The sequence below is a fragment of the Carettochelys insculpta genome, chromosome 1 (assembly GCF_033958435.1).
Source record: "Carettochelys insculpta isolate YL-2023 chromosome 1, ASM3395843v1, whole genome shotgun sequence".
Lineage (NCBI taxonomy): Eukaryota > Metazoa > Chordata > Testudines > Carettochelyidae > Carettochelys > Carettochelys insculpta.
Genome location: NC_134137.1, coordinates 47,758,391 through 47,781,028, shown reverse-complemented (window position 1 = coordinate 47,781,028; position 22,638 = coordinate 47,758,391). Strand labels below are relative to the sequence as shown.

Sequence of the window (22,638 nt, the reverse complement as noted above, 5' to 3'; positions counted from 1 at the left end):
GGCTTGCAGGGCTGGGAAACTGGTCAGCTTATGTCTGGTCAGTTTCACATTCCCACTATTGCAGGGGAGGGAACCAGATTAAGAGCCTTCTCCATCTCTTCCCCCGGCCTAAGGGCTGTCAGACAGCTGAATGTCTGAGGGGAGGGAGGGAGAAGGCTCCAGCTGCGGGGCTGCGGGTCTCCCCGCCCCCCACCTGGGACTGCACAGCTGGCTCCGCTCCAGCCATGGGGCTGTGGGTCTCCCTGTCCCCAGCCAGGGACCCCGCTCATATAAGCGGGGGAAGTTCACTCATATAGCGAATAAAGGTAGGTATATATGTTCCTCATTTTAGTGAGTACTCATTAGTAAAGTACTTGTTAAATGAGGGATGAGTGTATCTCCATTGGAGGACTGGTGTATTTAGTGTGAATAAAGGAAAAGTATTGAAGGAAAATACTCCATATCACTGTTGGTGATGTTGGTTCTCTGTGCCTTAAATATTGAGTCTGTTCTGGTATGGCTATGATCTGAAGAAGTGGGTCTGTCCCATGAAAGCTCATCACCTCATAAATTATTTTGTTAGTCTTTAAAGTTCTACTGCACTGCTTTTTTGTTTTGATAGTTTATAGACTAGCATGGCTTTCTCTCTGTTACTATCCCACATCACTGATTAGTCTGCATCACTGATTTTTTCTTTAATGGAAATCTGACACACATGACCCAACAGCTACTATTTGTTGGCAGAGTGACAACAATATATTTGCATGGCACCCTACATAATGGGCACCAGGATGCCTGAGACACTACTGCAATTTAAATGTTTAATAATACAGTGAGGTAGATGCATGTTTGTCTATACATATATGAATCCCTCCTAATTATATTTTGTTTGGCAAATGTGACTGAAAGGTGATCTCAGTATGCTTTTCATGTACGCTTTTACGGGACTTATTAAGCTCTGTTAGACCATTTACGTAAGGGCAGGAGGCAAATAATCCACACACTGTAACTGAAGAAGTATGTGGGTTTGATAAGTGATCATTTTATACCAGCTTGTTATTAGAATGTAGAACAGTGCTGAAAACAGGGCAAATAATGAAAATTTGGCCAAAGGCAAAGATAATTAAATTTAGGCCTATGCAATATCTAGAAGTATAATGATGAATAGCAAAATGAGGCAGGGCAAGTCTGACATTGAGTAGTGGTTCTCTCCAACCACAAATTTAGTGTTTTGCACTGACATTACCTTTCCTGTATGGGGCCAATCCACCTGTGGAGTAATTATAGAATAAATGGAGTTGTGTTAGGGATGGTTTTGGCCTTACATATTTTAAAATAAAAAGGTAAGTGTTTTAAGTCAACCACTGAGTTGAAGACTCATGTGACAAAGGAGGAAGTTATGCTTATAAGTGAAAGTTGTTGCAAGATGTGGGGAGGACAGACTTTGAGTTGGCAGGAAACAAAGAAAGCAGTCCTATAGCACCTTAAAGACTAAAAATATTATTTATTAGGTGATGAGCTTTTGTGGGAAAGACCCACTTCTTCAGATCTGGAGAATTCTCCTGCTAAATAATATTTGAGGTGAAAGAGGGGCAGGGATAGCTCAGTGGTTTGAGCATTGACCTGCTAAACATGGGGTAATGACTTCAATCCTTGAGAAGGCCATTTAGGGATTGGGGTAAATAGCTGTCAGGGATGGTGCTTGGTCCCATCAGAAGAGCAGGGAACAGGACTGAGGTCCCTTCTAGTTCTAGGAGATGTGTATCTCCAATTATTCATTTATTTCTGTTTTGTGAAGCTACAGATTAACATGGCTACCTCACTTTGAATTTGCAGGTGAAAGTCTATATTTTCTTAATGCATCAAGTAAGAAAGCAATTTGTGGAGGACCAACAGCTGAGAAGAGTGTGGAAACCAAAAATACATTCAATGGCTGGGAGGCTGTTGAAAGTTAAGTGCAGGAGGATAGATAATTTGGAGGGCTGCAATTTCTCCTCCTGCTCCTTCCTCCCCCACCTGTTTCCTACTCAGTCACTAAAGGGCAGTCTTCTTGAACAAAGCAAGCAAAATGAGACTCCCCAGCAAGGAGGAACTGCTTCAATACTAATGTGTGCAAACGCCACCACCCTCCTGTCTTCTCTCCTGGATCAGAGGATAAATTCAACACACGGCACAACAAAGCAGGCCCACTTGGCCCTTGCTGGGCCAAGAAAGGGGAATTAACCTCTTAGTGCGCGCAGCTCTTTGGAAAGGAAACCCCCTCGCTAGTTCGATTTGTCAGTCCAGTAGCACTTTAAAGACTAACAGAATAAGGTATTAGGTGATGAGCTTCCCTGGGGCAGACCCACTTCTTCAGATCTGGAGCGAGCCAGGGGCCAACTCTGCTTTGGCTGCAGAGGCGGAGGGGCAGTGGGGACTCTGGCTGGCTCCCAGGTGGGAGGGGAGAAGAGGCAGAGGGGCCGGCCGTGTCGGAGGAGGGATGCGGGAAGGGAGCAGCGCCGGTGGGGGGGGGGTTCAGCTTCTAGCCCGTCCTTGAGAGGCCGGGGCCGGCGCCCAGCCTGACTTAAGTGCGGGCGGAGAGCAGCGGGGTGAGGTGGCGCCTTTCCTGGGGGCCAGAGACTAGCGTGCCCGCTCCCACCCCCGGCCCGCAGGGGGCCTGGCTCCTGCCGCTGGCCGAGGCGCTGCCTCCTCCTTCGGCGGGACGACGCTCCCCCCCCCCGCCCCTTTCCGGCCGCTGCCATGGCGATGGGGAAACACACCGCTCCGGCTCCGGCCGAGCCGCGCGGGGGCAGGACTCGCGCTCCTGGCCGCCGCCGCTGCGGGCAGGGCTGGGAGCGGGACCGTCCCGGCGCCTGCCGAGTCCCGCCGGCGGCCCTGCGCCGCGGGCTCCTCCCAGGTAAGGGGCCGCTGCTTCGGCCCAGTGCTGCCGCCGCCCAGAGCTGCGGTGCCCCTGCGGGGAGGGTGTCCGAGGCCGGCTGGCGGGGGAGCGGCGGCTCCAGCGAGCGCGACGTGCCCCGTACCCGCGGCGCCTCTGCCCGCCCGCTCGCTGCCGTGGTGAAATGGATCTTGGCGCGCTGGTCTCGGTGCCCCGCGTTTGCCCCCCCCCCCCCCCACTCGCTCCGGCGGGGTTACTGGGAAACCCGGGATACGAGCCCAGAGCAGGGGCCGTCTGTTTCGCGGGGCTTCTTGTCCCCACAGCGTCCCCTGCCCCTCCCCGGCGTGTGGCCCGCGTGGTGGGGGAGGGGGAACCAGTTTGCTCCAGGGTCCGCTGGTTTGCGCGGGACGCCGTGGTAAAAGTAGTAGCGGGTTTGAATGGGCAGCAGGAGGAGGGACCAAACATGTGCTGGGACCAAACCCAAGCGGCTGGAAGCCCGTCCTCCTCCTCCTGTTGCCAGCAGAGCTTCTGGGACAAGCCTCTCTCAGCTAAACTCTTGTTAGGGACAACTGACCCAGCCCGGCAGCAGCGCAGAATCCAGCCCTAACAATCTGAATATCGGGGGAGGGATGTAAAATATGAGGGAGCTTTTTAAGCCTTTCCTGGAAGCTCACGTGTCCTCGTCATCAAGCGTGAGCTCAGCGCCCCTTGGTGTGCGATGCCTCCCTCACTGTTTTCTTCCCGTCTTTCTCTCTCCAGTGTGGAGTGGCTTACCTTTCCTAGACGATCTCCCCACCAATCTACTATATCATCTACACATGCTCTGGGGTCTGCCTCTCCTGTTCGAACCATCCGTTATGCCAAATACCAGGGTCTTGATTTTTCATTTGTCATTCATTCTGCAAATAGCTGTGATTTGTATCATATAACTTTCTGCAGTTGATTCTTTTTCGGCTGCATCTTCCTATATAATTCCTGGTTGGTGACCTTCTGCATCCATCCTATTCTCAGGACCATTCCATAACAACTCCTCTCAGACACCAATAGTCTTCTCTTCAAATCTTTCGTTGTTACCCATATCTCACATCTGTGCAACATGCTGCTGAATACACACATTTTCAAGACGTTCAGTTTTGTTCCTAAGCTAATTGCTTTGCTTTTCCAGATCTTATCCATCACCTTCAAACTCGCACTTGCTTTTGCTATTCTAGTTGCTATTTCCTTCTTATAGTCTAGATCATATGTTATGTTGCTCCTCAGATACACGAACTTCTCTATGTTCTCTAGTTCAATCCCATCTACACTGATCTTTCTCAAGCAGGAACTAGTTTTAAAGCCTCCATTTGATTCCAAGAAGGGCTCAATGTAAGTCTAGATGCAGCATTTTTAAAGAGACCCAAAATGTGAAGCTTTTAGAAATCTTGTGTTTTGTTGATAGTTTTGCTATTAACTGTGTTGAATAGAGTCATTCTAAGGTTAAAGTGCATCTGAATTTACTGTACTCCATGTGGCAATAATTGTTTATACGTGCACCAGGTGAGGAAGGATTTTCCATTTACAACAAGGGCATCTCCCTTTAATACAGTAGAGTCTCAGTATAGGTTCATGAATTCAATTATTTGTGAGCAGCCATTCCCTGGAGCTCTGGGGCAGGGGGCGCCGCCAGCTGCTGCTTCCCCCCAGGCAGGGAGCGCCAGCAGCCAGGGGCTGCCATATTCGTGAAATTCAGCATTTGCAAGGGTTCCCAACATGGAACCCTCACGAATGTTGAGACCCTGCTGTATTCATTGAACTGCTAAGTGTGGCGAGGTGATGGGAAGGTCTTGTTTAAACCTTGTGAGCTGGGAAGCTTTATATCTTCACGCTGTGCTTAAGTGCTTCTTTTCAGCTTCTCTGGTTGCTAGAGGGGTTTTTCCTTCCTGTTTCAAATTGACCTTTAAATTCACAGGACTACTAGACGAAATGAAGCAAGTAGTTCAGTAGCACCTTAAAGATTAACAGTTTTATTTATTGGGTAATGAGCTTTTGTGGGTAAGACCCACTTCAGATTCTGGTCTTACACAAGCTAATAAAGAAACTTGTTAGTCTTTAAGGTACTATAGGACTGCTTCCTTTGTTTTGTGAAGCTACAGACTAACAGTGCTAGCTCCCTGTGACTACCTGAGGCTGAGACCATACCCCCTCTCTCCCTGCCTCACCCAAAAAGGAGTTTGAGTTTGAGGAGCAGATTTCACTGGTGGTACTGAGTAAGATGACTAAAGATTTCCCCTTAGATGGCAGCCAAATGTAGAAAACTATAAATGTTCTATTATTGTTGTATTATATCAATAATATCATAGCATGGGCCACCTACTCCTATGGAATTTATAATTCTGAAGGCATTCAGTCTTTTTATCTCAGTTGCATATAACGTTATTTGTCTTGGAATTCAGGAACTTGTCATTGTGATGACAGAAAATGGCTGGATCTCCCCCCAGAACAGTATCCATTTCTTTTTCAAGTTAAATATAAAATAGAGTGAGACAAGTACTGAAGCACCTGTCACTGTGTAGCTTAGAATTTTGTTGACACATGAGGTAATGTGCTGTACAGGTGGGGTTATGTTTGCTTTAAAATGTATCGTTAAACTGGGTTGGATAACTCACACGGCATTATCTGCTCTGCCAAGATAGGTTTGTCTGAGTCAGAAACAAACATACTAAAGTTAAATTGGTATTTTAAATAGCTAAACTGAACATCCAGTGTCCCCTTTGTTGTTTAAAGTGAACAGTTAACAGCTTTTCCCTAGTCCTAGGATACATCTTTGTGTTCCCCATAGGGAACCATGTCTCATTTTATGATGGGGGGGAAAACGGCTAACTGCTGGCTTTGTTTTCTTGGTGCAGGCGGTACAGTCTGGAGAGCTCAGTTCACACAGTAGATGTGAAAACAAGGCAAGAAGAGTTGCAGCAGGTGAAGGGCTGGGATCTGGGGCAACTGAGGAAGATGGTATTGTGGATCTGAGTTGTAACGCCCTTTGCCCTCATGCTTACAGCATTGTAGACATGACAACATTTCAGAATGGCTGTGGAAATGGTTCCACTGTTACCTGTATAGTAATGGATAACAAAGAACTAAGAAGTGTAAAAAGCAATGGGGCATGCAATAGCAACAATAATGCTGAAGAGGAAATACAAGGTGATAAACTCAGCCCTTCAAAAGTCATGCGCTTTTTCACTACCCCTCGGAAACGAACTACCTCCACCTCAGAAAGGCCTCATTCTCTGATTGTGATGGGCAGCTCATCAACATGGAATGCTTTGTCTTCCATTAGAAAAATGGGATCTTTCAGGAAACTAAAATCTTCAGTTCTTCAAGGAATTCAGACCAGGGAAAGCTCAGATGTCTTAAGTGAGAATCCTATGGGAAAACATGCCTCCAATGGTGCAGTGGTGAGTGTTCAGACTAACCGGTATTCCTATTCTGGGCCTTTACATGATTTCCATAATGCAGTGGATGGTTTGGCTTCTGAGAGCTCTGATATAGAAGAAAGTGATGACTCCTTTCTAAGGAATACTCACCGATCACGCAGCATTAGACGTGCTTATGGTGTTGGCCGTATAAATTTATTAGACACTGATAAAATTCAGAGTCAGCAGAACTGCACCAGACCAATGTCTCCTAACACCCAGGAACCAAAATTCTGTGAAATTGTAGTGAAAGATTCTGAAAACAACAGGATTATCTACAGGAGAAGCAAAAGCACGGATAGCTTAAACTTCCTGAAAAAGAGCTCATTCAAACGAAAGTCCACCTCAAATCTCACTGACCTCAAGGTTGCAAATGAAAAGCAAGTGCCAATAAGGACAGCAAGCTCTTCTGCTGACTCAGACAAAGCCAATGGAAATTCAGAGAGACGGTCAAAACGCTGGAAGAGCCCAATCAGAGCAAAGGATTTTGACAGAGTTTTGAAACTTGTTACCAATGTCACAGATGTTGCATGGAAGAAAGATGGTCTGATGAGCCAGACTTTGCCTCTGAATGAACAAAACCAGGGAACAAGGCCAAACAGCAGACTACATGATGACTATTCACGCAGGGTTTCCAGTAGCACTGAAAATGACAGAAGGCGATGCAATTCCCCTTCATGTAGTCCAGATTCTAACTTGTCTGGGCCTCCACGTCTGCATAGTTTAGTTTCTCAGGATACGGACACAGAATCAAATGTCTTTTCTAGTGAAGACAACAGCGTCGAGACACTATCCTGTGGCTTAGGTGCTGTTAGTTCATCACATGCTTTTAACAACCTTAATGCACTTCCCAACAAAGTGTTTTACGTAGTCTCTGATGAACCAAAAAGTAACAGCCAGTTTACATATGAATTTGAGCAGCCTACCATTCCTCTTAGGCCCACTGCCCCTAAACCTCAGAGCCCCAGTGCTGAGAAGGTCAAGTGCAATATTAATTTTCACTGCCCAGATCGTCACAGCACATTGTCACTGAGCTCAATGGAAAGTGAGGAAAGAGTTGAGTTACCTGCTGCAAAGTTGGGGAGAAATCCTGTTTGCTTCCAGGACTCTGTGCAAACTGCGTACTATGATGATGGAAATGAAGACAGTGGCATAAGCAGCCACTCTCAGTTGAGCCTCAATTTAGCATCTAGTGTTGAAGAAAAGAAGGAAGAGGTAAGAATGAGAGCAAACCTCACTATATGTTGGATGTTCATGTTGCAGGTTTGTTTTTATTATGCTGGCAGTTGTTGCAGCTAAAATATGCTGACAGTTGACCAGCAGCAATTTTTTGTTTTTGTTTGTTTGTCAAATACCAGGTTTGGAAGTGTATGTATTTTCCCCTGTGAGTATTAATGTTAAAGGAAGTGTTGTCAGTAAAGATGTTTGAGTATATTTTTAAGGGCAATTTATTATGGCCTGCAGATGTACCATCTTGTGATGTGATCATGTTGGATTTTACCAAGTGAAGCCAGGACTGGTTGGGTCACTTCTTGGCTAGGAGATTGTTGAAGAACACAAAAGTGGTGCTCTATAGGTAGCACTCTTTCCTGGGATCTGAAAATGTCATGCTTTTAAGTGCACTGGAGTAAAAGGCACAACATAAATCAAATCTCCCATTTTTACTGTGCATTACTGGCAGTGCTTGTTGGTATATAAATGAAATATTTGTAGAGTTATTTCAAAAACAGTCAATTTTATCTATAGTTGTCAACATTTTGTTTAAATGACAGTGGAGACTTAATATGCTGCTGTTAACTATACTGGATTTCATTGTTACAAAAATACGGAGCTCCTCCATTAATTATAAATCACAAAAATCTCAGCTAGTCAAATTATAGATTTATGAGATGGGTAAAAATTTCTTATGTTAACAAGGCTTGATGCACTTCGTAAAAAATCACTAAATATTCATTCTAAGCATTATCATTCTGCTGAACAAGGTAATACAGCTAAAAATAACTTAGATTACTGTGAAACTTGAAATTGTGGTAAAGTAGGTGAAGTGACGTGTAATTAACGTGTGTCAAGCTAGTACAATGGTTTTGGCATCCCAAGAACTTCTAAGTAGAAACTAGTCTGCTTCATTCTGCAATTTTCACACCCACAATGCATGTACAGCGATGCTTTTTAACAGGTTGGAGACATGAGAATGCTAATGTCTGTTCATGTGTGCTGGTTGCATTTCCTGGAAACTTTTTATGTACAAGCTAAATGAGGGGAATTAATGCTACCTAGGTGCCATCTAGTGGTGAGCCATGACATCATCAAGTATTGAATACTAACTTCAGTCATCCCTTTCCAAAATAGCTTTGCACTGTTGTAGAGATATGGATTTTAATGTAGGTGTTCCTCAGACATACAGGTTATTACTAAATTACCTTTAAAATTGCCTTCCACCCTATTTGCTGACATTTATTTAAAGGGAACCTAATCTTGGTATTTATATTGTCTATGGATTCTTACCTCCTAGGATGTGAAATACTTTATTTTCCATTTCAGTTGTCTAAACTGAAACACCCTCCCCCCGCCGTATGAGTGGTAGTTATATATTTTGAGACCTATCAGATAGGAATGACTACAAGAGGCAGATGAAGAACTCAGGAATATCTGTTGAGAGTTTGACTAATAGTCCCCTTAACCTCTTGACATCCAGACATTAGTTTCTCTGTTCATGCGTGCAACAGGGGAAAGGTTTGTAGCCCCTTGTGAGCAGGATACAAGCATGCAGGGGAGGCTAATGCTGCAAGGAGCAGTGTTAATTTGAGGGGTAGCTAGATACAAATTGTGAGTAGAAAATGTCCTATTTCTGTCAACTCCCCTCTGGACCCAGAGCAGTGTTCCTTCTGTTTTCCATCCATGTGCAGAATAAATTTTGTTACAAGCACCAAGGTATGTTTAGATGTGCACCACCAATATAGAAATACATGATGGTGCTTTGGATAGTCTGCTGATCAGTTGGGCGGGATCTGAATCTCCCGTGGACAGCCCCCAAGCACTCAGCTAGCAGGGAACACTGACTGAGCCATAAAACCACTGCCACTCTGAGGTTTGTTTTACAGTGCCCCAACTATATCACACAGGAGTATGGATTTATCTCACCCCAAGTGATGCCATTATACCGCCCTAACTCCTGGTATTGACAATGTTATGTTAACAGCAGGACTTCTGCTGTTGGCATAGCTATTGTGTCTCATAGAGATGAAGTACCCATGCTGACTGGAGAAGTTCTCCCATCAACATAGATAGTGTCTTCCTATGTGCAAACAATCCCTGAGTTGCAATGGGAGGGAAAGTGTGCTCTCTTCTTCCTCCTCCTCTGGGTTTTTTTTTTTCTCACACATCCCTCTTTGCTGCTGTCCACAGTTCCAAGAAGCATGGAGCTGTAGCATTAGCTTGAGCCAAACCTTGCTATGTCTACACTATAGCGATCTGTTGACACAGGTTGCTGTTGGAAGAGATCTTCCAGCAAAACTTCTAATGACAGATCATGTCCACACACACAGGCAGATCAAAAGAGCATTCTGGCTCTGTCAACAGAGCAGCCAAACTGCCTGGATGCTCTCTTGACAGAAGGGTCAGCTGGAAGCTCAGCAAACAGGGCTGTCTGGTGAACCAGAAACCTTGTCTGTCAACAGAGGGCACCCACCCCCGGAGCATCTACATAGCTTTTTTGTCAACAGAAACTGTCAACCAAGGTATTATTCCTCATTGAGGAAAGGCAGAACACTGTCAGCAGAAGTGCCGAGTTTTGTCGACAGACTGTCAACAAAACACATTTTGTTTGTAGACATTCCGAGTTTTTCAGCAAAACCCTTTAGTTTAGATGTAGCCCTAATATGTCAGAAATCGTTTAAATATGCATCAATAGGTTCTACCCTGAATTCCATTTGGTATTATGTTGGTTTGAACTTTTGGCTGGGATTCCTAGTTGGCTCTGCTTTCCTCCTCTCCATTACAGCATAGCATTCCTCTCTACCTCCTGCCCCCCCCATTTGCCTTTATGAAAGTTTCATGGCATTCAGAATAATCTAGAATTTAAGCTATCACTTGAGCACACAAGTCTTAGGACCTAATAGTATCCTGATGGGCAAGGTTGAGTCATATCTGATTTGTACTCTTACGCAAATCATCCATTAGGATTCTGTGATCACATCTACATAATTAAATATAAAATGAGGAGCATGCTGAAAAGACGTGGTCCCAATCCAAAACCACAGCTCCCACCAAATTTGGGGAAAATTCAGACCCAGATTATCATGTTGTGGTACAGATCGGTATCTAATACAGTCCAGTTTGAACCTTACACACAAAATGACAGGTTGGGTCACAGAGATCCCCTGGAGTCTGTGAATCAATGAGTTGATCTTACCACTCTGAGCCCAACTGTCTGCCCTCTAGGATGTCCTGCTGGGCCAGAAGCTCTGGTCTCCTCTAGCAAAGGCACAGAGTTGAGGTTACATACCAGAGTAGAGCAGCACAAACATTGAGAACAGCTCAGCTGTGGGAATACTGTCATGGGGACCTGACACAGCACCTGGGATTATAACTCGGTTTTACTCTACATAAAAGTTTTGTACAGAGCAAGACCATAAGGTGTTTGCTGCTTTTATGAATGAAAGAGATTCACAACTGTTGTCAGGATGGACCCCCAGGTAATTATTTACACTGAGTTCATTAATAAATTGATTTTCATTAAGTATAAAAACAGGATTTAAGTTGTTGAAAGAGATTGACAGCTCAAAGTAAGTTATTCAGTGAAAATAAACATGCCAGTGAAGTCTAATACACTAAGGCTATATCTACATTATGAAATAAAATCAAATTTATTTATATCGATTTTCTAATTCTGGAATTTATAAGTTCGATTGTGACCATCCTCACTTCCACAGTGCTCCCCACAAAGTGGAGTCATTGCTGCCATACACAAACTGGCTAACATCGACTGTTTCAGCAGTGCGTTGTGGGAAGCTATCCCACAGTTCCCTCATCCCTGTAGCATTTTGGGTATGCTCACTGGTCTTCAGGTCGTCTTTCCCCCCATTGCATTTTCCTCATTCTGTTGACCCCTGGAAATAATGCAGAGACCCTCAAAATTAGAAGAAAGAATTTTTGGTGTTGTCCCACATTACATTGTCAACATGGGTGCAGCAACTGTATTCTCAACCGGCCATCCACTTGTCCCACTTCCCATCAATGCCTGCATGTGATCCCTGAAATGAATGCAGGGGCCTGGACTGTGTTTTAAAGGGAGAAGGAAGGGAATAGGAAAGTGAAGGAAAAAGGAATATTTGGTTTCCTCATTCACTATATTGGTGTTGGGGAGAGTCTTTGGCTTTCCAGTACACTATAAGGCAGTTTAGGGCTTTATAAAGCAGTGTCCAGGCAGGTAAGCTTGTGAACAGGGAGTTAGCGAGAAAGTTCTCCAGGCAGGTAAAGGAGAAGTAAAAACAGGATTCTTAAGTAAGAGGCTGTCTGGGTGTGTGTTGTGTTTGGGGCTTTCTGGCTGTGGCCGTGGTGTTTTTCTGCCCTGGGGTGTGTGGTTGTTGGGTTTTTTTCTTTCTTTTTTTTTCCTGCCCTCCCACCACCACGGAGGGTGGACTGGGACTGGCGGTTGGAATCTGTTGACTTCTAAATAAGCTTGTTATCTAGAAGGCTCTGCTGATTGGCTGAGCCTCAGTAAGGGGAGGGACTTGGAGGCAGTTTAGGGCTTTATAAAGCAGTGTCCAAGCAAACAGGTGAGCATGTGAACAAGGAGTTTAGAGTGGGCATTAACAGGGAAGTGCAAACAGAGAGTTTAGAGTGGGAGTTTGGACGGGAGTGGAAGGGGCCAAGGACCCTTTCCTTTCTTTTAAATCCCTGTTCTAGGATGGCAGGCATGGATAGTGACAGGTCTGCTGCTGTTACCTGCTCGGGATGTGCCATGTTTGTCTTCCTCCCTGAGGAAAGAAGGGATTTCGTCTGCACTAAGTGCAAGCTGGTTTCCATTTTAGAAGAAAAAATTAGAGGACTGGAGGGTCAAGTGTTGACCCTATGCTCAATCAGGGAGGATGAAGATTTCCTTGACAGAAGGGAGTGTTTAATCTTGCAAGCACGGCAGGCGGGAGAACCGGGGAGGGCGGTTAGGGATGAAGTGGAGAAATGACAGCATGTAACTTGTAGAAGAAAAAGAAGGCCGGTACACGAGTCCCCCATTGATATAGAGATAAGTAATCGCTTTCAGGCACTCTCCACTGGTTCTGCAGTGGTGAATGCTTTGGAAGGAGCCTCACAGGAAGAAAATCACAAGAGAACTGCTTCTACTGCAGGACATGGGATGTGTAGTCCTAGGGGTGGGGATTCAATGACCACCACCCCCAGAAGAAAAAGACGGGTGGTGGTGGTAGGGGGCTCCCTCCTAAGAGGGACTGAACCATCCATCTGTCGACCGGACCTGCAGTCTCGTGAGGTATGCTGTTTACCAGGAGCTCAAATTCAGGATGTGACTGAGAGCCTTACAAAACTGCTCAAGCCTTCAGAATACTACCCCTTCCTACTTCTGCATGTGGGAACTAACGATACAGCCAAGAATGACCTTGAGTGGGTTACTGCGGATTATGTGGCGCTGGGAAGAAGAGTCAAAGACTTTGGAGCGCAAGTGGTGTTCTCATCCATCCTTCCTGTTGAAGGGAAAGGGCTAGGTAGGGACTGTCAAATTGAGGAAGTAAATGCATGGTTACGCAGGTGGTGTCGGAGAGAGGGCTTTGGATTCTTTGATCATGGGATGCTATGCCGGGCACAAGGATTATTGGGAAGAGATGGGGTCCACCTAACCAAGAGAGGAAGGAGCATTTTCGCAAGTAGGCTTGCAAACTTAGTGAGGAGAGCTTTAAACTAGGTTCGCTGGGGGATGGTGACCAAAACCCTGTGGGTAGAAAGGAACTTGGAGGCCAGGAAGAAATGCAAAGAGGAATGTACAACAAAAATAGACCCTTGGTTTGAGTAGTGAGGGCAGGGAGATGGACTAGTTATCTAAGGTGTTTGTACACCAATGCCAGAAGCCTGGGTAACAAGCAGGAGGAATTAGAAGTCCTGGCTCAGTCCAAGAACTATGACTTGATTGGAATAACAGAGACTTGGTAGGATGACTCGCATGACTGGCTGCCATGAAAGGGTATAAACTGTTCAGGAAGAACAGGCAAGGGAGAAAAGGAGGAGGGGTTGCACTGTATGTAAGAGAGCACTATGATTGCTTGGAACTCCAGTACATAGAGGGAGAAAAGCCTGTTGAGAATCTATGGGTCAAGCTTAGTGGGGTAGGCAGCACTGGAGATGGGGTGGTTGGTGTCTGCTACAGGCCGCCAAATCAGGATGATGAGGTAAATGAGGCTTTTTCTTAGACAACTAAGAGAAGTTTCCTGATTGCGGGTTCTCGTTATCATGGGGGACTTGAATTACCCTGACATCTGTTGGGTGACCAATACGGCGGTACACAAGCAGTCCAGGAAATTTCTGGAGAATGTTGGGGATCACTTCTTGGTACAAGTGCTGAAGAACCCGACCAGAGGTCATGCACGGCTTGACCTGCTGCTTACAAACAGGGAGGAGCTAATAGGGAAAGTAGAGGTGGGGGACAACTTGGGAAGCAGTGGTCATGAGGTGATAGACTTCATCATCCTGACCAAAGGAAGGAAAGAGAGCAGCAAATTACACACTTTGAACTTCAGAAAAGCAGACTTTGACTCCTTCAGGAACCTGATGGGCAGAATCCCCTGGGATGCTACCATGAAGGGAAAAGGAGTCCAGGAAAACTGGCAGTGTTTTAAGGAAGTCCTATTGAAGGCGCAGAAATAAACTGTCCCGATGCACAGCAAGAGAAGTAAATATGGTAGGAGACCAGACTGGCTTAATGGGGAAATCCTTGGAAAACTTAGGCACAAAAAGGGAGCTTACAAAAAGGGAGCTTACAGATGTCTAGGGAAGGGGTATAAACGTATAGCTCGAGAATGTAGGGCAGTTATCAGGAAGGTGAAAGCGCAACTGGAATTGCAGCTTGCGAGGAATGTGAAGGATAACAAGAAAAGTTTCTACAGGCATGTTACCAAGAAGAAGGTGATCAGAGAGGGCGTGGGGGCCCTACTGGATGAGGGAGGTAACCCAGTGACAGATGATGTAGGGAAAGCTGAAGTATTTAATGCTTTCTTTGCCTCTGTGTTCACGGACAAAGACAGCTCCTGGACTAATGTGATAAGTGATGCATTGTGGGATGAAGGTGGACAGCCTTTGGTGGGGAAAGAACAGGTTAGGAGCTATCTAAAAAAGCGAAATGTACATAAATTGATGGGCCCAGACCTAATTCATCCTAGGGTTCTGAGGGAGTTGGCATATGTTGTTGATGAGCCCTTGGCCGTTATCTTTGAAAAGTCGTGGAGATCAGGAGAGATCCTGGATGACTGGAAAAAGGCAAATGTAGTGCCCATCTTTAGAAAAGGGAAGAAGGATGATCTAGGGAACTATAGGCTGGTCAGTCTTGCATCAGTCCCTGGAAAAATCATGGAGGGGCTCCTCAAGGAAGTCATTTTGAGGCACTTGGAGAAGGGGAGAATGATCAGGAATAGTCAGCATGGATTCATGAAGGGCAAGTCATGCCTGACCAATCTGATTAGTTTCTACGATGAGATAACTGGCTCTGTGGATAGGGGAAGATCAATGGATGTGATTTATCTTGACTTTAGCAAAGCTTTTGATATGGTCTTCCACAATATTCTTGTTGGCAAGTTAAAGGAATGTGGATTGGATAAGTGGATGGTAAGATGGATAGAAAGCTGGCTAGAAGGTCGGGCCCAGAGGGTAGTGATCAACGGTTCGATGTTGGGATGGCGGTCGGTTTCTAGTGGAATGCCCCAAGGTTCGGTTCTGGGTCCTGTTCTGTTCAACATATTTATCCATGACCTGAATGAGGGGTTGGATTGCACCCTCAGCAAGTTTGCGGTTGACACTAAGCTAGGGGGAGAGGTAGATACGCTGCAGGGTAAGGACAGGGTCCAGAGTGACTTAGACAAATTGGAAGACTGGGCTGCAAGAAATCTGATGAGGTTCAATCAGGACAAGTGCAGAGTCCTGCACTTGGGCCGGAAGAGTCCCAAGCATTGTTACAGGCTGGGGTCCGACTGGCTCAGTAGTAGTTTTGCAGAAAAGGACCTGGGAGTTGTAGTGGATGAGGAGATGGACATGAGTCAACAGTGTGCCGTTGTAGCCAAGAAGGCTAAGGGCATATTAGGTTGCATCAAGAGGAGCATTGCGAGTAGATCCAGAGAAGTGATTATTCCTCTTCATTCAGCTTTGGTGAGGCCGCATCTGGAGTACTGTGTCCAGTTCTGGGCCCCCAGTTATAGGAAGGATGTGGATACACTGGAGAGGGTCCAGCGGAGGGTGACCAAAATAATTAGGGGGCTGGAGCATATGACTTATGAAGAAAGGTTGAGGGAATTGGGACTGTTCAGTCTGCAGAAGAGAAGATATGGGGGGACTTGATAACAGCCTCCAACTTACTGAAGGGAGGCTGCAAAGAGGCTGGAGAGAGGCTGTTCACAGTGGTCATGGATGGCAGAACACGGAACAATGGTCTTAAGTTGCAGTTGGAAAGGCCCAGGTTGAACATTAGGAAAAACTTTTTCACTAGGAGGGTGGTGAAGCATTGGAATGGTCTACCCAGGGAAGTAGTGGAGCCTGCATCCCTGGAGGTGTTTAAGTCTTGGCTCGACAAAGCCCTGGTGGGGCTGATCTGATGGGTTTGGCTCTGCTTAGAGCAGGGGGCTGGACTCAATGCCTGTTTTAGGTCTCTTCCAGCTCTATTGTTCTACGATTCTGTGATAAGGCTTCCATGCAAAGACTGTGTTCTTGGCCATTTCTACACGTGCCCCTTCCTCCCCACCATCCTGTCCTACTGAGTCAGATCCTCTGGACTCCCACAGCAAAGACACAGAGTTGGAGTTACTGCCCCAGTGTAGTCTCAGAGGGGTAGCCGTGTTAGGCTGTATCTTCACAGAACAAAGCAGGCAGTCCTGTAGCAATGCAGACACTGATTAAGCACAGCTCTGGGCAGGTGAAGTTCTAGGGCACAGCACCCAGGTAATCAACCCCCAGAAGGGATCAGAACCCCAGATAAATCTGTCTCTGTGCAAGAGATTTGTATGGGGAGAGCTCATTAGGCAAGCCCTCTTTATCAACGAAAGGCAGATGTGCACAGCGTTAGCCCTCCTAGGTAATAACGATTTACGTGGGGCTTGAATATAAACAAGAGTTTTTTTAATTAAGCAAAACAATAGTATTTAAGGGTTATAAAAGGCAGATCAAAGTGAGTTACCAAATCAAACAAAAGAGAAAATGCATAGCTAATTCTTTTCTTATGAGTTCCTGCCCTAAATAGCTGCCTTTATATCAGGTAAAAGCTTCAAATCAGGAATGAATTTACCCTGACTTGGGTCGCCAGTCAGCTATAAAGCACTTCTCTTTCTCCTTAGAGTGTGACAGGCAATTTCCAAGGCAGGCTGAAGACAAAAGATGGAGGAACCCCAGGGCCCTCTTTATATCTTTTCCCTGTGGAGGGAATTCAACTGTTCTCTTTGGCTATGTCTACAATGCAGGGTTTTTCAGGAATAACTTATTTCTACTTTTAAGTTATTTCTGAATAGAGCATCCACACAAAAAGAGCATTTCCAAAATGATCATTCACACTGTAGAGCCCTATTCAGAAATAAGAGCAGTGCATTTTGGGTGTGTATCCCATCATGCCTGGTCTCTCTAGGCATTGTGATCTAGAAGGAAAGCGAGAGGATGACCAGTAGCTACAGAATTTCAGGATGCATAAAGTCAACTTCCTCAAGCTCTGCTCAGCTAACTCCAGAACTGCAACATAAGGACACCCAAATGAGAGCTGCTCTCCCTGTAGAGAAGCGTGTTGCCATCGCTCTGTGGAAGCTGCCCCGATTGCTACTGCTTGGTTGCCAACCAGTTTGGAGTAGGGAAGTCTACTGTTGGGACAATGATTGCCCTGCATGTCTGCAGCAGCAATCATGTTTTGCTGTGCCAGATTGTGACTGTGGAGAATGTGAATGAGGTTGTGGCTGGCTTTGCAGAAGTGGGGCTCCCTAACTGTGATGGGACCCATATGCCAATTCTTATACTCTGAGGCAAAGTGGAGGAGGGGCAACAGCAATAAAAGGGGTCCTTCTCAATGGTGATCCATGCACTTGTAGATCATCGTGGCAGTTTCACAGACATAAATACTGGGTGGTCTGGAAAGGTGCATGATGCACGCAGTTTTAGAAACAGTGGTCAACACTGAAAGTTTCGGGAGGGCACTTTCCTTCTAGATCACAAAGTAAGTTTGGAAGAGGAGGTGGAAATGCTCATTATGATCCTGGGGGACCCTACCTACCCCTTACAGCCCTGGCTCACGAAGCCTTACACTTGGCAGGTAAAGAGTAGCAAGGAGCAGTTCAACTACAGGCTCAGCAGATGCCACATGGCTGCTGCATGTGCATTTGGGCGCTTGAAAATGAGGTGGCAAATTTTATATAGGAGGGTGGACCTGCTTCAGGGCCATAACCTCATGGTCCTGGGCACGTGTTGCCTTCACAACCTGTATGAGAGCAAGAGGGAAGCATTTGCTCCAGGCTAGAGTGTAGAGGTAGAGCGTCTGGCCAATGCCTTGGAGTATTCAGATACTTGTGCTATCCTGGCAGCCCACAGTGTGGCCATCAATATTTGGGAGCCCCTGAGGATTCAATTTGACAATGAGGAATGCTGAGATTATTGCCAAAAATTACAAGAAGTCCTGTGGTACCTTGTAGACTAACAGATATTTTGGAGCATAAACTTTCATGCAAAAAGACCCACTTCAGAAGTGGGTCTTTGCTCACAAAAGCTTATGGTCCAAAATATCTGTTAGTCTATAAGGTGCCACAGGACTTCTTGTTAGTCTGTATCTTCAAAAACAACATGGCTACCTCTCCGATACTTGAGATGATTGTGCAGTTTCTGGGTATGTGGCCTTGGGTGGGTGACACCCTTCCCCTTCTCCCCCAGCTCTCTGCTGCATGTGCTGCTTTTAGGAATAAAAGTACTGAACGCTCCTTCATGTTTTCTTTATTCAAAAGGTTAGTATTTATATTGACGGTAGAGGAAAAACATACACCTGCATTATCATTTTTGTGTGTCAACTAACAGGCACGTAGCAGCAGTGGATAAGGGGGTCTTGGAAAACATGGTGGGGAGGAAAAGACATACACCCTTCTTCTGTGTAAATGGGACAGTATCAGCAACAGAAAAGGCAGGTATTGGAAAATGAATAGAGAGGGATAGGATCACAGCTGTGTCAGGGTTCCTGGCCATCCTAAAGAGAGAAAAGTCAGGGTGTTAAATTTCAGCACTTGGCGTGAAGTGGGAGTGCCCTGCTGAAAATACAGCCATGTGACTACATGTGCACCCCTTCCTGCCCCCCCAGCAGGATCCTCTAACCTCCTTCTGCTTTTCCCCTGTGCAAATGCTGCTGGGAGGCTGCATTTTCAAGGACACAAGCCACGCTGGGAATGGGGGCAGGGGTGTTAAAGCTCCAGGGCTGGCGGGCAGGTGCCCTGCTGAAATGTATGCTGTTTGTGTACCTCTTCTCTGCCATGAGCCCCCAAAAACTGCCCACTCCCCACTTCTCCCCTTTGCAAATACAACCTTCCTGTTAAGAAAGCCATGGGTACATTACAGTCCAGCAGCTCACAGGGGAGAAGGAAGGGCTGTATTTGGAGGAGGAAAAAAGCAGCAGGAGCTTTGGGGCTTGCAGAGGGTGAAAGGGTGCCCTGCTTACAGTCACCTGAACAAGCTTGTTGAATAGTGAAAGAGAGAGAGCCATATTAGTCTGTCTTCTATCAAAACAAAAAAGCAGTCATGTAGCACTTTAAAGGCTAACAAAATAATAAATTATAATAAATTATTTTGTTAGTCTTTAAAGTGATACATGATTGTTTTTTTGTTCTGCACAAGCTTGTGCAACTCCCAGCACTGGCTACCTACTCACCTGATAAAGAAGGAAGGGCAGAGTGCTCAGCACGAAGTTTAAATTTGCCAGAGTTTGCAGCAGGAAGGGGTGTCTTGGGACACCTAGCAAAAAGATTTGCAGAGCTGCCTAGAGTGGATACTTAACCTGAGCTTGATGGGATGCCTCCCAGGAGGCCAATTATCCCGTAATTAACTCTGCTTTGTTCACACTGATTCAATTGTGGAACTGAAAGGGAGGGAGTTGGCAAAAGTCCTTCGTTTTGGTGGAGTTAACTGTTCCAAGTTAAATACCCTGTTTTTCCTGAATAAACAGGCTCAGATGTGTCAATGCAAAGCATTTTCTGCCAGAAAAAAAGGTGTTTTCTTGAAAGAAAAACAGCAGTGTAGACAAGCCCTTTGTGTAAAAGTATATTCTGAGGTGGAGATTGTCACATGAGTGAAATTACCTGTCCCGATCCCTTTTAGGCAATCAGCCATTGCCTGCTTGCTGGCCTGAATGCAGACAGCAAAGTTCTTCTGATGTGGATTGGCACCCATTAAGATCTTTTATCTGCCAAGTGCTGCTAGTCCCTGACAAGTCATACTCTCATAATAGGTTAGCCTCCTGCTGAGGTTTTCACAGAGAAAAACATTTGGAACGCAAATATGTAGCCAATACTTACAACTTCAACCACAAAAATGATATATGCACAAAATAGGATTTACAGCTCCAGCAGGTGATACCTTTGAAAACAAAAGGTTAAAAAACACATTTTGTCCAAAGCATCCCTGAGTTCTGCATATTTATATTCATCCTCTATTTTCCGTAAAGCCTGGGGGCCGATCTCATAACCCACTACCTACTCATGTCTGTATTTTTGCTCCCTACCCCAAACGCATTTCCACATTTAAAAAAAAAAAATCCATAGTATGACCATTCTCACCACAAAATGCACATTGAAAAATATAACCCCCAGCTATACACATAAAGTGATGGGGTCTAAATTAGCTGTTACAATTCAAGAAAAGAGATCTTGGAATCATTGTGGATAGCTCTCTGAAAAGAGCCGTGCAGCCTGCAGCAGCAGTCAAAAAAGCTAACAATTTTGGGAATCATTAGGAAAAGAATAGATAACAATAAAGAAAATATCACATTGCCTCTGTATAAGTCCAGTGTACGCACACATCTTGAATATTATATGTAAATTTGTCTTGTTGTCTGTCAGGGTTTACTCCCTTAGCCTTCCTTCTTCCCAGGATAACCCACAAGGCAGTGGGTTGTGGAGAATGTCAACTTCTGGCACTGTCCCGGCAACTCCTGCAGCTGAGCTGGTACCAGACGTGGAGGTTATCCTCTCCTTTGGACTATATCAGTAAAGCCGAGAGGGGGACACTGGTGTCTGGGCAGCCCAGAGTCTCCATAACAAATGCCCAGGCTCGCGCCCGGAGAGGTACTCCGGCATCGCTGAACAGCGTTGCATCAACACGGGAGGCAACAGTTACCGGTTATAAGCTCTTGCTCGATTGGCGTAGAGAACGAGCGCCAGGGGTTGCCTTCGACGGTGCGAGGGATCCTCGCATCTCACTGGACAGTCACCGCCCGCCTCAAGCTGGGCAGCCCCCAGCCATAGGGTACTGTCCCGCCACAGTTCACCTGCCTCGCTGGGTGCATGAGGCTTAAGGTTGCTGAACCTGACAAGTGACTGAAATTTGGGCACCAGGCAAACCAATAAGAAAATCAACAAGAAATGAGAAACATCAACAATTCAAGCTTGCTTGCTGGAATGTGTGGACCATGCTGACCGGCTTGACTGAAGATCTTCAGGCCATCAGAGACACCCGCAAGACCGCTGTCATCAACGAGGAACTGAAGAGGCTCCGAGCTGATATTGCTGCACTGCAAGAGACGTGACTTGCAGATTCGGGATCTCTACAGGAAAAGGACTACACCTTTTTCTGGCAGGGTAAAGCCCAAGAAGAACCCAGAGAGCATGGTGTTGGCTTTGCTGTCAGAAACACCCTTCTACAAATGGTGGATTTAGCCATGGGCGGATCAGAAAGACTTCTTCAGATCACGCTTCAAACTTGTGCCGGTCCTGTCCACCTGATCAGCGCTTATGCCCCAACCCTGTGCGCCACACCAGAAGTAAAAGACTAGTTCTATGACGTGCTTAGTGCTGCTGTAGCGCAAATACCTGCTCGTGAACGACTGTACATCTTGGGTGACTTCAATGCAAGAGTTGGAGCTGATTGGGCCTCATGTCCTTCCTGCTTAGGACACTTCGGTGTGGGAAAAATGAATGACAATGGACAGCGTCTCCTTGAACTGTGCACGTACCACAATCTGTGCATCACAAACACATTCTTCCGAATGAAGCCACAGCACAGAGTGTCATGGAGACACTCACGCTCGAAGCACTGGCAGCAACTTGATGTGGTCATCACTAGGCATAATAACCTCAAAAAATGTCCTTCTGACACGCAGCTATCATAGTGCTGACTGTGATACAGATCACTCGCTAGTTTGCTCCAAACTCAAGCTGAGACCCAAGAAGCTGTACCGCTCTAAACCTGCTGGAAGGCCCCGCATTGAAGCCAGAAAGATGGCAAACTCGGAGAAAGCTGAAAAGTTCAGAGAGACCCTCCAGGAAAATCTGCGCAGCGGCCCTTTGGGTGTCGATGCGACATCCAAATGGCAACATCTGAGGGATACAGTTTACAACACGGCCTTGTCGGTGTTTGGAAGAAGAGCTACAAACACGAACGACTGGTTTAAAGCTAACTCTGATGAGATGATTCCAGTCATTGAAAAGAAGCATGCTGCACTCCTGGAGTACAAATGCTCACCGAGCCAGAGTACCCAGCAAGCACTTAGAGAGGCCAGAAGAACAGTACAGCAGACAGCCAGGCGCTGTGCCATCAACCACTGGCTCCAGCTATGCAGCAGCATCCAGACCTGTGCCGACTTTGGTAATCTCAGAGGAATGTACAAGGGTATGAAGAAGGCATTAGGTCCCCCTCAGAACAAGATGGCACCTCTGAAATCCAAATCTGGTGAAGTCATCGCTGACAAAGCCAAACAGATGGAGCGCTGGGTTGAGCACTACTCCGAGCTGTACTCACGCGAGAATGTTGTGGTTGACGCAGCCCTCGATGCCGTTGAGCTCTTACCAGTAATGGATGAACTGGATCAATAACTGACTGTGGATGAACTGAAGAGAGCCATCGACAGCATTGCAGCAGGAAAGGCCCCTGGTCAGGATGGTATACCACCAGAGGTAATCA

At 46.0% G+C, this 22,638-nt stretch overlaps 1 protein-coding gene across 7 annotated transcripts in view; it reads left to right on the top strand.

Moving 5' to 3' along the window:
* The window catches only part of SPATA13 (spermatogenesis associated 13), a 161,970-nt gene that overhangs the window by 57,817 nt on the left and 81,515 nt on the right, over positions 1 to 22,638 (top strand). For 5 of the 7 annotated variants that reach the window (XR_012644126.1, XR_012644125.1, XR_012644124.1 and 2 more), the window contains exon 2: positions 5,740 to 7,518. The exons of 1 other annotated variant lie outside the window; for it this stretch is intronic. Coding sequence is in view for 2 of the 6 variants with exons in the window: in XM_074985541.1 (XP_074841642.1) it covers positions 5,899 to 7,518 (1,620 nt within the window). In the remaining 4 variants the exon portion in view is untranslated. Of the gene's footprint in view, positions 1 to 2,764; positions 2,876 to 5,739; positions 7,519 to 22,638 lie in introns of those variants that run through there. One more of the 7 variants, XM_074985550.1, reaches the window with a different exon arrangement.